At 47.0% G+C, this 18,420-nt stretch overlaps 1 protein-coding gene across 6 annotated transcripts in view; it reads left to right on the top strand.

Annotated features, from left to right (window-relative positions):
• RPS6KA5 (ribosomal protein S6 kinase A5) overlaps positions 1-18,420 on the top strand; it is a 190,056-nt gene that overhangs the window by 149,130 nt on the left and 22,506 nt on the right. For all 6 annotated transcript variants that reach the window (XM_002719601.6, XM_089322100.1, XM_051826133.3 and 3 more), the window contains 7 exons: positions 2,422-2,583; positions 3,477-3,602; positions 3,975-4,108; positions 5,395-5,488; positions 8,657-8,827; positions 13,116-13,307; positions 17,350-17,509. In XM_002719601.6, the coding sequence (XP_002719647.2) occupies positions 2,422-2,583; positions 3,477-3,602; positions 3,975-4,108; positions 5,395-5,488; positions 8,657-8,827; positions 13,116-13,307; positions 17,350-17,509 (1,039 nt within the window). The remainder of the gene's footprint in view (positions 1-2,421; positions 2,584-3,476; positions 3,603-3,974; positions 4,109-5,394; positions 5,489-8,656; positions 8,828-13,115; positions 13,308-17,349; positions 17,510-18,420) is intronic.

Genomic DNA, 18,420 nt, shown 5'->3' with positions numbered 1-18,420 from the left:
GTTTGCTGGCCGTTTCCATCTAAGTGGTCAACCTGGGCGCCCTCACACCCCGAGCGAGTAATTCCGTCGTATCAACACATGCGCCTTCCGTGTGTGAGGTAGAAAGGGGCCATCGCACGTTTATTCTGTACTCTATAAAGCAACCTGTCACATTCCTTGCATCAAAACAAATGAAAAGTCTATGCCAAAAAAAAAAAAAAAAACTCTCCTGTCAAATAAGTTTGCATGTTGCTATGTATTGCTTTCTAAATATTTAAAACGTACTGACTAATGTTTAGAATTATCTCTGTATTTCTGTGCTCAAAAAGACCCATTTACTTCTCTCACTTTACCTGTTTTTCAAAATACCACTGCACATCTTGTAGAAGTCCAGTAGCTTAGTGAGAAACGCATTGAGAATAAAACCAACGTCTCAGTGTGCACATTTCATAAATGATAGGACTTGGAAAGATCACTGTTTGAACAAACTGTTTCAAATACCTTGTTTAGAAGTTTGGCTAAAACATTAACAATCAAGTAAAATTCAAGAAAGTATTCAAACAAAAATACCCCCAATTATATTTTCCTAGGAACTTTTGCTCCATTGTTCCTTGTGTTTGTGAATATTATATAGTATGTCATTAGTATTAGAAAATTTTTCCTTTGTGTTAACTCAGAATAGTAATTTGAGATTATCTACTTGTGTTGACTGTTTAAATCACAGGGAGACTTTCGTAAAGAGCAGAGTTTTGCTTGTAACTCTAAATGGAGGCCGGCGCCGTGGCTCACTAGGCTAATCTTCTACCTGCAGCGCTGGCACCCTGGGTTCTAGTCCTGGTTGGGGCGCCGGATTCTGTCCCGGTTGCTCCTCTTCCAGGCCAGCTCTCTGCTGTGGCCCGGGAGTGCAGTGGAGGATGGCCCAGGTGCTCCGGCCCTGCACCCGCAAGGAAGACCAGGAGGAAGCACCTGGCTCCTGGCTTTGGATCGGTGCAGCGCGCCGGCCGTGGTGGCCATTTGGGGGGTGAACCGACGGAAGGAAGACTTTTCTCTCTGTCTCTCTCTCTCACTGTCTAATTCTGCCTGTCAAAAAAAAAAAAAACTAAATGGATTTTTCTCCAAAAGAGGAAAGGAGGTGGAGGGGTCGTAACAGCATTCAGATTTCTGTTTTAAACGTTCGCCTGCCAACGGCGTGTTTCCTTCGATTGCCCCTTCGCCCTAGGAGTTGCTCTTCATGTGTGTGCAGCAGCCAAGCACAGCTCCTCTGCTGCTGACAGACGGGGTGGGGGTGGGGGGCAAGGCGAAGCCCAGGAGACAGTGCCCAGTCCTGGCCCCCCCACGCTGGCCTTCCGCTGACAGCATCGGTTCTTACCCCGGCCTCCTCTTCCTCTGGGTGAAATAACGGCGGTGACCAGAGGCTCTCTGAGACCCAATCCCACGGGAAACTTGGAAGATCTGTAGTTCAATGGTTTCCCATTTCCATTGCCTCCACACGGGAGCGGAATACATTTATGGTGGTTGATTGAACCAGGCATTGGACGGAGTCACATTTTGCCATCGCTGAAGTCAGCAGGCGTCTTAGTTACTATTCTAGCTGGTAACGCTTTTTCTCTCTTAATGGTACATGAAATAATGGTTGTGTCACCATCCGTGGTGACATCTGAAATCTGAAGAAATGTCACAGATCTGTAGGACTCAACTCAGTGAGTGTTATCTGAGGTTTTAAGTGACAGCGCATGGGAGTAGAATTGAGTGATGGAAAAACATCAGTTGCTCAGTACAGAGAGGGTTACTTCAAAAATTCATGAAAAGTTTATTTGGGTCCAAAAACATTTTAAAATTCACGATTTTTTATATATAATATGTACTTTCCACGAACATTTTAAAGACCTCCCATAGGTGGAAGAGGGATTGGCTTATCCCGTGGGAGAGAAGAGAGGCAGTGTTCCGAGTGCTGGGTAAGATGAGAGGGAGGAGCCAGCACGTCCGTGGGACCGGCTAGGTGCGGGGCGAGCGGAGCAGCACTGTTGATAGGAAGTAAGAAGATTCCCCTAGCTGGCAGTCATCGGGTCCGCTGCAGTTTCTGGTTTTCTTTTCTTTTTTTTTTTTTTTTTTTCCTTCACACCTTTTTCAGGCCAGCTCAGGATGAGTCCTTTATCTGGCATCTCTAAGGGGAAATGAGCATGTCTTGGCGCCCCCTAGAGGACACTGTGAGACTCTGCAGAGATGGAAAGCGGTCACCCTCAGGGCTCTGCCTGGGCAGGCGCTGGAATCTGCTCAGAAACGCGGGCTCTTGCTTGGAAAAAGAAATTCTTTCCATCATTGCTCTGAAATATCTGCCCTTCGTTTTAGCCCTGTCTGAATCTGTCTGTCTTCGTTATTCTTAGAAAATCTATTTTGACTTTGTTGATTTCTCTTTGTACCCATTTTCTTTCTCTGCTTCAGAAAATCAACTGGGACGATTTAGCTGCCAAAAAAGTGCCCGCGCCATTCAAGCCGGTGATTCGAGACGAACTGGACGTGAGCAACTTCGCCGAGGAGTTCACAGAAATGGACCCCACCTATTCCCCCGCAGCCCTGCCCCAGAGCTCCGAGAGGCTGTTCCAGGTAGCGTCCGCGCAGCCGTGCTAGAGCTGGTGGCTTTGTACCTGAGAGTCTGTGTATGCCCAGGCTCTCCCGTGGGAGTTACAATAGTGTGTTACTTTTGCCTCTTGTCGTATAAAATACCCTTCAGTCCACAGTGTTACCTGGTGCTTTATATTCAGGGAATAATGTTCATTACTTTCCAACTGCTACAGATTTAGAAAGGGCTCTGGATTTGGAAAAGGCTCTGTAGCAGACTGACGGTGAAATGCTGGACGTCCTCAAGCTCTGCTGCTGCTGCTGCTGCGTGTGCTCGCACAGTGGTTAATCTGGCCCCGGACCTGTCTTGTCCGTCCCATGTCACGACCCAGCCGATGGCTGGACACGTAGTAAACGATTTACAGAAGCGTTCGCTGATGAATTAGTGAGCAGATTCATCGGCTTTGTGTCACTTCATTAGATTTTCTCCCCTCCCAACGGTAATTATGCTGAAGAAATAGACTAAACGTCAAATCGTTGCAGAATTCGAGACCCACTTTAATGAAACTTACGTTTTCCCAGCCTGAAACCAGCAGCACTTCAGACTGCTTTGTCGTAGCACCTCAATGACATCTTTTTGAGGAAGTCAGTCGTGTCTGTAAGTGAACTTCTGTCAGCAGCACAGAAGTCAGATTTTGAGGGTGGAGTAGGGAGAAACTCTTGTTCTCCTTTATTACTGAATTGGTTGAATTCTGCCAGAAGATGGCATTATCTCCCTCTGTAAAGCATTTTTCTATTGATCTGAAATAACACCACATTTGGGGCTGCAAATAAGATCAACTCGGATTGCATCTCAGCACAGTCTGACCTGCCCCAGGGGGACAGCCTGCCCCAGGGGGACAGCCGCAAGTCTGTGGTCCTCGTCTCCTCTCTCTCAGGGCTATTCTTTCGTGGCTCCTTCTATCCTCTTCAAGCGGAATGCAGCCGTCATCGATCCGCTGCAGTTCCACGTGGGAGTCGAGCGCCCTGGAGCGACCAACGTTGCCCGGAGTGCGATGATGAAGGTACACAGATGTGGGTGTTAGTGATGTGGTGGTGGACCACATGAGGGTTGAAGTGCCAACAGTGGTTATGGTTAATACTCTCAAGTCCAGTGAATTTGACCAATGAGCAGTTTTTAAAAATGAATAACAGGAAATATTTCCTAGAGAATTATTACCAGTTTGAATGAGCTCCCTTTTATAATAATAATTATGTATTTTAAATAAAAGTGATAGATGAAAATAGAAATGAGCTCAGTAAGAGACAGTTTAGATTTTACATGTATTTCACAAATATTGATGAACGCTAACAATCTTACATTGCTCTACAGCTGTATTTATCCCTTATACATAGCTAACACTTTCTAAAGTTGAGCGGTATTGGCTTCTTATCAGGACTCTCCATTCTACCAACACTATGACCTAGATCTCAAAGACAAACCACTGGGAGAAGGAAGTTTTTCTATTTGTCGAAAGTGTGTGCACAAAAAAAGTAGCCAAGCATTCGCCGTCAAAATAATCAGCAAGAGGTATGACCGTTCCTAGCAGTCTTTCTTTGTATGTGCATCCTGGCCGGTGAATTCTGTAAAGTAAAAGCTGTCTGTTGAAAAGGAAGTCAGCAGAGGTTAGAAGGCTTTCACCCACAGGTTTAGTCACTGTACTTCTGGCTCTGTTAGACAGGTAAATCCTAGCCTGATATGCTTTGAGTTTATATAGAAAACTTTCTTGTGATGGTCATGTAGTTAATGTATTAATTTTGTATTTATTTAGTTAGTGATTTCAGCAGTTACTTCCATCTCTGTTAGCTACATATTTGAAGTGTTTTGTTTGAAGTTATTCAGTAAACTGCTGATTGCTGTGAGAGCCAGCTAGTCTTTTTGGTGACTGACCATTACCTTTGTGATCTTTTTTTTTTTTTAATATTTATTTATTCATTTGAGAGGCAGAGTTAGAGAGAGAGAGAGAGAGAGGTCTTCCATCTGCTAGTTCACTCCACAAATAGCCACAATGGCTGGAGCTTGGCTGATCCTAAGCCAGGAGCCTCTTCCAGGTCTCCCACGTGGGTGCAGGGGCCCAAGCACTTGAGCCGTTCTCCACTGCTTTCCCAGGCCACAAGCAAAGAGCTGGATTGGAAGAAGAGCAGCCATGTGGGACGCTGGTGCCACAGGTGGAGGCCCAGCCCACTACACCACAGTGCCGCTCCCACCTTCATGATCTGCATGCTTAATCCCAAATTGCTGGGCAAGCAGGGCGTCCATCTCTTCATATGACTAGTCTTTTCTCACTCAGAGATGAATGTTCCAGAAAAATGTATTGCTTTTCCTGGTGGTTGGTTTGATTCATTAAGTATAGAATGTGCATTCTGAATTTGCTGTAAGTAAAAACAAAATTAGGGTTGGAGCAATACCAGCATAGACATTTCAAGAGAGGTGGGCATTTGGCCTAGTGGTTGAGACTCCTGGATCCCACGTCAGAGTACCTGGGATCAGTACCCAACTCCAGCTCCTGACTCCAGTTTCCTGGGAAACAGCATGGATGGCTCAGGTGACTGGGTGCCTGCCACCCACATGGGAGACCCGGAGCCTGCCACCCACGTGGGAGACCCAGATTGAGTTTCCGGTTCCCAGCTTCGTCCCTGGCCATATCCAGCCTCAGTGGCCATTTGGAAAGTGAACTAGCAGATAGGAGCTGTGTGTGTGTGTGTGTGTGTGTGTCTGTGTGTCCCCCTTCCTCTCCCTCTCTCTCTCTCACATAAGTAGAATTTAAGTATATATATGTACTAGAAGAGACATGTAGACCTTGCTTCATCTTGCAGGATGGAAGCCAATACTCAGAAAGAAATAACAGCTCTGAAACTCTGTGAAGGACACCCCAATATCGTGAAGCTGCATGAAGTGTTTCACGATCAGGTATCCCACCCTGTGCTGCTGCATGTGCCGATTCACATACGAGCTTCTGCTGTTCATCACTTTGGTTGGTGGCTGCAGGATCAGAATCGGGGGTGTGGGACATCACCTGACCACTAAGAAGGCAGAGAAACCACCTGCCACTCACGCTCTTAGCCACCCCCAGGTCAGCTCACGCTCTCACGCCTGCCATCTCGCTCAGGAGGTGGCACGTGGGACCTGGGAGAAGGTCCCAGGCCAGCGCAGTGGCCCTGTCCCCAGCTACAGTGCGCATCACTCGTTAACTTTCCTCTCAGCTCTAGAACAGACCTTAGCGAGGCTTACGCTAGCCCTGCAGGCTGAAGGACAGCCAGCAAGCAGATGGCCCGGGACCCTCCCTTGCTTCCTCGCTCCAGGTGGCAACGCTGCTCACAGCCAGGCCTGGCCGTGCTGCTCCTTCTCCCCACCCCCCACCCCCAAGCCCTGCTGTCCAGAGGCGTGCCACTCTGACTGGGGAGGAATGCCGTGGTGTCAGGCTCACGTCTCCTCTCATCCCGTCCCCCGGCGTCTCTCGCGTGTCGGAAGTTGCTCCATTGAAGTGCTCTTTGTCCCAAGACTGGGTGGGATGACACAGTCCTACTGAGGAGCCAGAATCAATCCTGAATGCTCAGTTTTTCCCCAAGAAGAAGCTAAGATCCCAGTGGGTCGTGTGGTTTGTGCAAGGTCACACAGCAAGTCTGTGAAAATCTCGTGGGGAGAGCCTGGTGCCCAGTTCTGGGCTCTTTGTGCTGGTGTAGAGGCCCAGTTCTGTAGCACACTGAAGCCTCCCAGAGAACAAGGGCCCGGGCATCAGCAGCGTCATGCCTACCGCGATCGCTGCCATCTATGACCAGGTACCTTACGCCGCCCGGTGCTGTGCCCGACACTCCCCGTGTGCTTCCTTTCTCAGACCTGACCTCTGGGAGGGGGGACAGCGAAACTCGCAGAAGTAGCAGCCAGGTCTCGCCAGCTGTAAGTGGTCAGGCTGGGATCTGAGCCCGACAGCTTGGAGCTGCTTTTCTCTACTGCCTTAGGGGAGCAAGGAACAGCCGGGTCTTCCTATCAGGTAGTGAGTGCCCAAAAATGGCGTCATTGTCTACCTGCTCTCGGCTTCTCAGAGTCAGAAAAAGAGCGCCTGTGAAGCAGGGGTGCAGGGCACCTGCCCTCCCGCTCACCTGCCTCCCCCCTCATCCCACGACTCCAGTGGAACAGCTAGTGAGTGCCCTGTCCAGGAGACGTGCGCGTGAGAAGATGGTGGACACTGTCCTGTCAGAGCAGATTTAGAGGAAGCTGGCGTATCAGCCAAGGCACCGATGGGTGACCCTCGACAACCCTCTGTGTGGCTTTGCGGTCGTGCCCGGAGCTATACCCCAAGCCCGACATCTGATTTCTGTCCTTAGGACTCGTGGCACATCTCAGGAATGACGTCCCTCATTTTTTATTTACATTAAGTTGGTTGGGTGCTGTTTTTCTGTCCGAGACTTCCTAGAGTATAAACTGTCCCACGATGTACTTCTGTGTGTACCAGCGTAGATGTGTCGTGATTCTGATACGCAGTTGTTGAAGGACACTTAGGTTATTCCTGTCCACTGTGGGGTGCGACTGAGCATGGATGGCCTCCAGCCTTCAGCTGTGAGACAGCGGTTCTGTGTGCCCTCACCTCTGCCTCACAGAGATAAAGGGGTTCCCAAGGCAGCCGAAACAGAGCGCTGCACACTGAACACAGATTTATTGTCTGAAGTCCAAAGTCAGTCTCCGTGATTTAAAGCCAAGATGCCAGCCAGGCTGGTGCCTCCCGGGGGCTCTAAGGGGCCATTCGTTTGCTCGCCTCTTTCAGTGTCTGGAGGCTGCCCACAGCCCTCGGCCTGTGACCCTTCCCTGCCTCACTGTCATCTCCTGCTTCCATTGTTCATCCCATTCTGCTGACCCCAGCGACATTCAGAATCATCTTCTGTCTCAAGACCTTACTCACGTCTGCAAAGCCAACAGCTGCAGGGGCTGGGCATCTTGGAGGGCCATTGCTCGGCCTCGCACACGTACACTTTCTCCTGGTCACCCCCATTTGACTGATGTGGGTGCTGACGTTCACAAAAGTCCAGCACCGTCCTCAAGACCCTGAGTCACAGAGCTGGCTTCAGATCCAGCTTGGACTCCACGCTGTCTTTAACCCCGCAGGTGCCACCTTCATCTACACTTGTAGCATTCCTTCCATCTTGACTTTGAGGTAGAAACCCGAATTCGTTCTATCTCTAGTGGCCTACGAGCCATTTCTTATTAAAAATGTTGTCCAGCCTTCACAGCTTGTCCAGTATGTTTGCAGTGATATGCTTAATAATGTTTTCTTTATGAAGAAATTTTTCTGAGATTCGCTGACTCAGGAAATACATTTTGTTTGTTGGGTGACATTGGTCTTGCCGCCTGACTCTGAATAGTGATGTGACTTCTTTTTCTAGCCCTTTTGTGTTCCTGTGAGATCTGATAGAAACCCTTTGCTGTGTGATAGCTGCTGTGTTATTTATGGACATGGATGCAAAGCATAGTAAATATATAACTCACAAGGGTTAGTACTCTAATGAAGATAATGCCGTTTGGATCAAAGCAATTACTTAAAAACAGCACTCACGTAGTGGGTTATGGATGTTTGCAATGGTGGTCACAGGAACCCTGAAGCTGAGCTTCTGAACCCTACCAGGAGGTTCAAAGTGGCACCCTCAAACAAGACTTTTTCAAAAAGGTAATTTTGCCGTGAAGCAGGTGTGCCAGGGCTGTGTGGGCAGTCGTCTGTGCTCAGTTATCTTCTCTAGGATTTAAAACTGGCGATTTCACTTTATTGTCAGCACTGGGTCACCATTTAGAAAGCAAGCTGTGTACACTTCGATAGAGAAGCTGAGTGGAATTCACATGAAAGAATCAGTCCAGGAAAGGTTATAAAAAGCTTGAAGTTTTCCATTACCAAAATAGAAATCTAAGAAAGCCGCCTTGTCCTTCAGCTCCTTCCTCCCAAACACAAGGATTGCTGTGGATTATTTTGACAATGGCTTCTCTAAAGTTGCTGGCGATAGGTCATCGGCCACACCGGTTTTCCCTGCTGGCCGGGGTCTGCCCCTCTGCGGTGCGGCTCGCCCTCCCTTCAGTCCCGTCTCTCTCCCCCAGCTTCACACGTTCCTCGTCATGGAGCTGCTGAGCGGGGGAGAGCTGTTTGAGCGCATCAAGAAGAAGCAGCACTTCAGCGAGACCGAGGCCAGCTACATCATGCGGAAGCTGGTGTCCGCCGTCAGCCACATGCACGACGTCGGAGTGGTGCACAGAGACCTAAAGCCCGAGGTAGAACATCGGACAGTGCTCGCTTGTGTGATTCAAGGTGGCGCCGTTGTTCAGCGCCCCCCAAAACGTGTGGGCCCTGGGGGGGGGGGTGCATTGTCAGGGCTGTTCAGTTGATAATTAAAAATACGTTTCTTGGATTTTTTTTTCCTTTTCTATGTCAGTCTAAAATAAATCTTTTTTTTTTTTTTTGCCAGCTGATCATCTTGAGGTTATATTTGTAAGTGTGACAGCCTTTTATGGAAAAAATACTTTATGCAACTGTTGTGGACTAAAAATAGCAATGGGAATTTTTGTAGCAGAAAATAATATCCCTTCTATATGTGTATCAGCTTAGAGGTTTTTTTATGCTGTATTCTGAAAGTTTATTTCCACATTTGTCATAAAATTGATTAGTTTACATGTAGAGAGGGCTATAATTTTTATAAGCACTTAAAGAGTTCCTTGATTTAATTAGTTATGTCCTCTTTATGCTTTTTAATTCTCATTATTTTGATACTTATAGAACTGTGTAGTGATGTAGAAGCAGCGGCTTTTTAAATGCTTCTTCTTTCAAAAGGTTAATAAAGAAGGTCCTAACTATAGAATGATCCCTTTTTAGCATCAAAAATATGAAAATTCCTCCCTTTTAGAACATCAGTGAAAATTAAAAACCAAAAGCCAGTAATTTATAAAAAGATAACAATGACTCATCCTTGGCCATATGCAAAATTATATATATTTCCTCTCTAAAGCAGAGCTTTGTCTTGACTTATCATCTGATTATAATACATTTTCAGGTGTTTTTAACATATTGATTTGTTTGATGGTCCTCTAAGATATTTCTAGAACAGTTCTCTAAAAGCATTATTTTCCCTTTTACTGAGTATCTTGAATTGTTAGAGGAATGTGTTTTAAAAATGGAACTTGGAGCTCTCAAACACACAGTTGTTCTCGGCATGCCCTGGAGACTGCTCCGGGGCCGACCACCAGTCCCGACGTCTGCAGCCGCGCAGGTCCTGTGTGCGAACCGGCCTTGCATTTGCATAGAACCCCTGCATCCTGCCATGATGCTTTCCGTCAGCTCTAGGTTACTTGTAATACCTAATGCAATGCAAATTCCACGTGTAAGTAGTTGTCACCCTGTATTGTGTAGAGAATAATGGCAAGAAAACGTCTGTACGTGTTCGGCACAGACACATTTTTCGTGATATTTCGAAGCCGCAGTCGGTCGAGCCTGCAGATGCAGAGCCTGCAGGTGGAGGGCTGACTGTGATTGACTGACGTCCTGACAGTGTTTGGACGTCTGCCTGTGCACTCCCAGTCACTGGTCCCCATGTGACTGGCCATTAACCAGCAGTGGGTGGTGGTGTATGAGGTTGCATCCAGGAAGCGCCCCCTCTGCTTCCCGCCCCATACTTCTCACTTTCCGCACGCCGCCCACTGCAATGTGGCGCTCCGTGCATCGGAGATTAGCTGCCTATTTTTAAATGTGAAAGCACACCACTGAAATGTTTTCTTGATAGACAAGGAGCACGCATGCATGTTTTAATTGAAAAGATCTGCTCCCTGACTGTATAGAATTCATTTTCACATGTTTTATTCTTTGATAACTGGCCATCTGTCATCTCGTGAGTCCGAAATGAGGCAACTGTCTTTTCTGGCGCAGAGCAGCTTCGCTGTCCCTCCTCCCCAGTGCGGAGACTCTTAGGTAGCTACTCTGGTCTGTTAGAAGGCTCTCTTTCCAAATAGTCCTTTGAAGTGAAGCAGATTTGTCAGATTATCTAATATAATCTGCAGTTAAAGTCCTTAAATCAAACCAGATTATAGAGAGAGGAAAATGCACTGCTGAGCTCACATTTCCACAATAAAATGCTTTTCACTCCGACTTTCCAATGGCAGAGTATGCTGTCTCCAAACTAGACGTGTAATCCCTCTCCAGGTAACGTTTTACGAGCTGATGATCCGTCTCTTGCTGGTGGTGATGTGCGTGTGCTGCTGCACTGGCAAAATCTCCAGCTCTAGGTGAGCGTCAGATACATTTAGAAGCTGGCTGACGTTCCTGGTAGGCTGCTGTGTGTTTCAGAGTGATCCTGTCCTCTTGAAAGGCGGAGAAAAGTGACAGGTATCATATGAGTTCCAGGCAGAACTGGAGAGGAGCGTGAGAGGGGCTCGAGTGCTTACCCCACCTTCCCTGACACGAGCGCTCACGTCCGGGCAGCGTCGTGACTCTCCACTTCTGCTGTACTGGAGGAACTAGGCAAGTGGGCACTGTCCTCCAACTTCAAATGCTCCGAAAGAGGAGGAATGAGTTACGTCCCCACGTTAAACCTAGTGACCCACCCCACTCGCTCCACTTTCAGAAGTCCGATCACGGGGAGGCCTTTGGCATCAGGGTGGAGATGCTGCCTGGATGCCCGCATCTCACACTGCAGTGCCTGGGTTCAAGTCTCAGCTCCACTTCCAGTCCAGCTTCCTGCCAGTGTGCGCTCTGGGGAGAAGCCGTTGAGGACTCAAGTACATGGGTGCCGCCACCATGTGGGAACCTGGCTGGAGCTGCAGGCTCCTGGCTGTAGCCTGGTTCAGCCCCAGCTATTGTGAACATTTGGGGAGTGAACCAGTGGATGAAAGATCTCTCTTGCTCTGTCTCTCTTTCTCTCACTCTCTGCCTTTCAAATACATGAAAATAAATTAATTTTTTAAATTTGAAGTTATTATAACAAGAGAACCCAAATCAGGGAAAACTAATTTATTACTGATTTGTATATTTATTGTATACTAATTACTTATTTTTGTTACTTATTTGAAAGACAGAGCAGCAGGACGAAAGATCTTCCCCATGCTGGTTCACTCCGCACATGGCCACAGCAGCCAGTTCTGGGCCAGGATGGAGCAGGAGCCAGGAGCTCCGCCTGGGTCTCTCCCGTGCCCATATAGAATAGCAGCACTGCAAGCCTGGGCTTTAACCCACGCACCACGGTGCTGGCCCTCCGTTACTCTTTTCACTTCACTTTCCTCTCGCTGTTGATTTTCAGCTTTTAAATGGAAGCTTGAAAGGTTTTTCCGTGGGTCAGTGAAGCCTTCTATCATGTCATTCACTTCAGCTAGAATAGTATTAACAAAACAAGTGATGTTTCAGAGCTGGAAATAATCTGATGAATAAAAAGCATGACAGATTTTTCTGGCTGTCTAGAGACAAAATAGTCAAATGCATTTATTGTGGGCACTAGCCTGATGTACTAAGTAAAATGATGATTTGTGGGGCCAGCATTATGGCGTAGAAGGTTAAGCCACCGCCTGTGATGCCAGCATCCCACTTGGGTGCTTGTTCAAGTCCCAGCTGCTCCACTCCTAATCCAGCTCCCCACTAATGGCCTGGGAAGACCCCAGAAGGTGGCCTGAGTGCTTGGGCCCCTGCACCCACATGGGAGACCTGGAAGGGGCTCTGTGCACCTGGCTTTGGCCCAGCCCATCCCCAGCTGTGTGTCCATTTGGAGGGTGAACCAGTGGATAGAAGATCTCTCTGTCTGTCTCTCCTCCTCTCTCTGTAACTCTGCCTTTCAAATAAAAAGAAAACTAATTGAAATTAAAAAAAAAAGATGATTTGTATATCAGTACAGTTAGCGTTTATTAAGCATGTGACAGATAGAAGAGTAACCCAGGAAACCTCAGTGACCTCAAAGCCTCGGTACATGAATGACTCAGAAGAACAAAGTTTTCTGAATGTTTGAAGAATAACATCTCTGAACACCAAAATCTGGTTAAGTATTAACTGGTTTGGAGAAAATATTTCTGCAATGTAATGGATATCTTCACCCTGTCCTTTTAAATGGTATCTACTAGATATTAGAGAAGAGTTTTACTAGTGAATTTAATTAATTAATTACCCAGAGCCCTGGGCAGAGGTTCCTAGGTTAGGGAGGCACAGGGTCCCTGCCCTTCCTGTCTGAGAGGCGATGAATGTGTCAAGTGAGTAACCCAGAGGGCTCGCCAGCCGGCAGGGGACAGGAAGTCGTGCTCGGAGAAAATGGACAAGTTCTGACTTCGTGTGTGGGACAGTTAGGGTGGGAAAAAGCTCCGACCCCCTCCCCCAAGTGTACCTGATCCCGGTGGGCAGGTGCGCTGGTGGAGCGCATAGGAGACGGGGCAGGGGAGAGCACAAAGGGGCTGATGTGAGAAGAGGCCTGGAGAGCGGGAAAACGTTTCCCATGGGTGCAGAAATCCAAGTAACGCGAGAGGGGTGAAGCAGAGAGCAGCCGCGCAGAGAGGCGCGGGGTCAGGAGAAACTCAGGTGCGTGCCGGTGTCTTGCAGAATCTCTTGTTCACGGACGAAAACGACAACTTGGAAATTAAAGTGATTGACTTCGGGTTCGCCCGGCTGAAGCCGCCTGACAATCAGCCCCTGAAGACCCCGTGCTTCACGCTGCACTACGCCGCCCCCGAGCTCCTGAACCACAACGGCTACGACGAGTCGTGCGACCTGTGGAGCCTGGGCGTCATCCTGGTGAGCCCGCTCCGCCCCTCAACGAGGGCTGTTTCCCTCTCTTAACACTTAGCTCAGTGACCATCCCATGATACCCCATAATGCGCAAGTTTTATGTATCTATCACAAATACAAATGTTTAATCAAACTAAACACCCATATATTAGAGAAAATATAGGAATTTTTATTTTGGTTTCTTGTAATATTTAAGGTAGCTGCATTTTATATGAGAGTTATATGTTTTTTGAAGGAAGTGATAGTATATTTTCTTTTTTTAAAGATTTATTTATTTATTTGAAAGTCAGAGTTACACAGAAAGAGGAGAGGCAGAGAGAGAGAGAGGTCTTCCATCCGCTGGTTCACTCCCCAGATGGCCCCAACGGCTGGAGCTGTGCCAAGCTGAAGCCAGGAGCCAGGAGTTTCTTCCGGGTCTCCCACATGGGTGCAGGGGTCCAAGGATTTGGGCCATCCTCTACTGCTTTCCCAGGCCATAGCAGAGAGCTGGATCAGAAGTGGAGCAGCCGGGACTTGAATTGCGCTCATATGGGATGCCGGCGCTTCAGGCCAGGGGATTAACCCACTGAGCCACAGCACTGGCCACAGTAATAGTATATTTTCAAAAATGTGTATTATATTGGATATAATGTAAAAATAGCCAAGTGATTCAATAGGAAAACATTTTTAAAAACTTGTTCAATGGATTCCAGATGAAAAGTTTAATTAAAGAATATCAATTAGGATAAATTAATAATTTAATAGATATAGTTAGGAATATTTATAGTAATTTCTCGTAATTGTGGTAAGCCTGCTTTTCACAAAATGTCCCCCAAGCTGCCATGACCAGAAACTGAATATTAAACTAGAAAAATCTCAGTGTGTTTTCCTCAAAATAGCTTTGCTTTTTCTGCACAGAATTCATTATGCACACAGGGGAATTTCAGACAACATACGGGAAGGTAGAACAGAGAGAAAATCAGTCATAATCTCCCCACACTAAGGTGGTGGTGCTCACCTCCCTGGGGCCTCTTCTCACCGTCGCTACTTTGTATCTTTCCTACAGGGTTTTCTATGCATGTAGATATTTCTGGATTTTTTTAACAGAGTGGATGATGGTGTTCTACATGTGGTTTGAATTTCCAGAATGTAACCATTTCTTTTTACTAATGAGCGGGTAGCACTTTCCCATGAGCTGCACTGACTGTTTCATATTTGTATTTCCATTTGCCTCACGATCTCCTAGGAGAGATGTGTACTCGGTACCTGGCGTGCCTGCCTAGACTTCCTTCTGGAAGGTTCACCTGTTACGCCACCCCCACTGTGTGCACGGATGCTGGTGCTGTGCTGTTAGCCTTCCCTCTCCCTCCGTCACCACGGTTCTCATGCGTCTCTGTGTGCGTGGCCAGCGTGAGCATCTTTCCTGCGAGGACGTGTTTTTGTATTTTCTCTTTCCTGAATTACTCTGGTGAACCTCACCCATTTCCCTTTGGGGGAGATTTTTCTTACTGAATTTTAAAACTGGTTATTAAGAATTTTAAACGTCAGTGTGCCGTTAATGTTCTTTCTGGCTTATCAGTTATTTCCCAGCTTTGTTCATAGTAACGTGGGATTTTGACTCCGTGTTCAGAGGGGTTTGAAAAGGGAGCTTGAAAACAATTTCTGTGTAGGAAGAAATGTCAGTCTCCTGTGGTCTCTGGCGCTGATGTCAGATGGCCGCTCGACCCCGCCCCCAGTCAAGCCCGTCCCAGGGCTCTCTTAGAGTTCTCACATTTGATTTTCATCCTCCAGTCTGTCCTCCACCTGGGATTTGTGCCGGTGTCAGTCTGTCCCTCCCGGTGGCGGTCACTTGTCTCGCAGGACGGTCACTTGTCCTGCAGGACGGTCACTTGTCCCACAGGATGCTCTTCTTTATTTTTAAGCTTCACATGCTTTTCACCTCAGCAATTTTAAGTCATCACTTAGAATTTTCAAACTAAATTTACACACTTAGAAATATGATTATTTTAAATTAAAAAAAAATAATCAACCAACTTCTGAGGTTCCTTTTTTTAAGGGACTTAAATTGGCAGCATTTCTGTGAGAGGCATTGTCCGTACAACACTAGTCCCACCAGCAGAGAGCATTTCGTTGTCAGCTCTGATTTTCCCTTCCACTGTAAGAGGCCGCAAATCTAGGCCAGTGGTGAGCGCTCGCTGCGTGAGGCTGCAGAAGGCAGCCCCAGGCACACGGCAGTGTCTAAGAGCCTTGACTCCCTCCACGGAAGCAGCTTTGTGTGGCGGCATGGATAGGGGAGGTACTTCCTTCTTGCTCTGTCACAATTGGAAGGAAAACGTTACAAAAAACAGATTCCACAGGACAGACCACGTGGTTTCAGAAGCAAATGCATTGTAAGAGAAAATGTGGGGGCCCGGAGACTAGAAGGCCCTGAAGAAGCAATATTTGTACCTTACTTGGATCTTTATTCAAGCAGCTCTCACTTTAAGTTCTATTTATTGCATTCAGTTCTAAACCTAGTTCATATAATTATATGCAATGTGTATAATACCTATAGGGAAATAAAAGTACTGATTAGATATGGGCGATACAAACGAATTTCTGCTACTTGCTTTAGGTATGATAATGGCACTGTGATTGTGGTTCCTTAGAGTCCTTGCCTTTAGGTATTTGACAAAGTAGTTACAGATGAAAACCAGCAAGACGCAGACGCATTAACTGTTGAAAAAAAAAAAAAAAAAAGAATGCTTTGCAGACTTTCCATGTGAATGAGTGCCTGTCCCCAGAGCAAGCACAAAAGCTGCATGGAGTCTTCTGATTTGCCTTGGAAATCCATGGCCCTTCCGCACTTTACATCTGATAGATTCAAATGTGGCCATTTTAATATGAAATCAAATTATATTACCCTCATTGAGTAACACAAGTACTCCTTGTTTACAACCCAGAATATTCCATGGATGTACAATTAATTCCTGTCTGAAGATACAAAACTTTAATTAAAATAGAGCTGACACAGTTTACTAACCTGTTTCGGCTGCTATCACAAAATACCACAGACTGGGTGGCTTCAGCAAGAAAAATGTGTCCCCACACAGTTCTGAAGGCTGAGTCGTCTGAGACGGAGATGCCAGCAGGGCTGGCGTCTGCAAAGGGCCCTGCTTTGGGTTACCAATGTGGGTGGCCCCTGCCTGCTGCGTGCTCCCAGAGCCTTCCTTGGGCATGCTCACACACAGCCAGCTCTCTGGTGTCTTTTCTCTTAAGGACACTAATCCTATTGACTTCACTTAACCTTAATTATCTCCATAAAGGCCTTGACTCTAACTATAGTCACATTAGGGGTTGGGGCTTCAACATAGGGAAGAAGGGGGCCATTCAGTCCACAGTCCACGCAGTTAGCACATGTAGGACAGGATGGATAACCTGCTGAGCAGCATATAATGCCACTGAAAACACACTTTCTTCAAGTGTTTTATTCCAGAGACCTTATTTTTCCACCTTTTCCCAAAAATTTTATTTTGAAAAATTCAAAGCTAGAGAATACAAGAGTGTTCTGTGAGCATCTAACATTTCGCTGTTTTTGCCTTTTCTCTTTAATCCCCTCTTGAATGCATGCCGTCTCACTCCATATGTGTGTGTGGGTGTGGACATACATAATGCATATGTAGACGCACATGTATGTATATATATCATATCGAATGGACATATTTCCTTGTAGATGTCTATCGATACTTTCTGCTACACCATTTGCAATCAATTTGTAGAATAAAATCATTCTTAGCAGAAGCTGAATGCTAAATAGTCAACTCAAATTGTAACACGTTCTCCTCATGTGTAAAGGGGGACTACAGTAATTACAGCAGCAGCGTTGAACCTGGAAGCGTAGCGAGGCATCTCGGCCTAACTATTTACCAGGCCTGGCACGCGCTCCCTGCCTCAAGGATAGAAGTTGGGTGACCTTTTAGGCTCAATACGGCCGGATGTAACTGGTGGTAAATCACGCTGCTGGGGTTGCTGGCGTGCCGTTGACGGTGGCTTTGGCAGTCATTCCGTTTTGTACTTTTCTCTGTGACAGTATACGATGCTGTCAGGGCAGGTTCCATTCCAGTCCCATGACAGAAGTCTGACGTGTACCAGTGCCGTGGAGATTATGAAGAAAATTAAAAAGGGAGATTTCTCCTTTGAAGGAGAAGCCTGGAAGAACGTATCCCAAGAGGCTAAAGATTTGATCCAAGGTAATCATCTAAAGAAATGTGACGTTTTATTGCTATGTAAAGACTGAGGAGGAATCGCATCGTTATACCCACGTTTGTCTGTTAATTACCCAGAGTCTAGGTGTGTTCTGAATGCTGGCATGGGCTCTCTCCAGCCTCATTTCCTATCAGAACGCTGTCACTCAGTAATCCTACCCATCCTGCCAGCTCAAAGACAACTTCCTGGCCTCCTAGTCTTACACAACCAAAACAAACCTTTTTTTTTTTTTTTTTAACCATTCTCTCTCTCAAACATGGCCCTCCTCCCATCACCCTTCCTTTGGTGGGAGCTCTGCAAAGAAGCCAGATCCCTGAAAGACACGTGAGCGCCACCCTCTGCCTGCGCCTGGAACAGCAGCCCTCCGAGCCCACCCCTCCTTCCCGTCATCCACATGCCATTACCTCTGTCCCTGTCGGCGCTGTTCCGCTTCTGCCCTGCAGCCTCCTTCCAACTTGTCTCACTTCCCTGACTTGAGAGTGACCCTTCTGTTAAAAATCCTTTTGAGTGGGGTTGGCATTGTGGCATAATGGGTTAAAACACCGCCTGCAACGCTGGCATCCCATATGAGTCCCTGGCTGCTCCACCTCTGCTCCACCTCCCTGCTATGGCCTGGGAAAGCAGCAGCAGATGGTCCAAGTGCTTGGGCCCCTGCACCCACATGGAAGACCCAGAAGAAGCTCCTGGCTCCTGGCTCCTGGCTCCTGGCTGTGGCCTGGTCCAGCCCTGGACATTGGGGAATGAATGAGTGGATGGAAAATTGCTCTCTGTGTCTCTCCTCTTTCTCTTTGAGACTCTGCCTTTAAAATTAATAATAATAATAATGATGATGATGAAATCTTCAAAAAGTCCTTCGGATAGTCTGTGAGCTTCAGATCAAACTTCTAAGCATTCA

This window comes from Oryctolagus cuniculus, chromosome 20 (genome assembly GCF_051225735.1).
Source record: "Oryctolagus cuniculus isolate XC-2025 breed Fujian yellow rabbit chromosome 20, ASM5122573v1, whole genome shotgun sequence".
Lineage (NCBI taxonomy): Eukaryota > Metazoa > Chordata > Mammalia > Lagomorpha > Leporidae > Oryctolagus > Oryctolagus cuniculus.
Note: the sequence above shows the minus strand (reverse complement) of the source record. Positions and strands in the feature narration are given on the sequence as shown.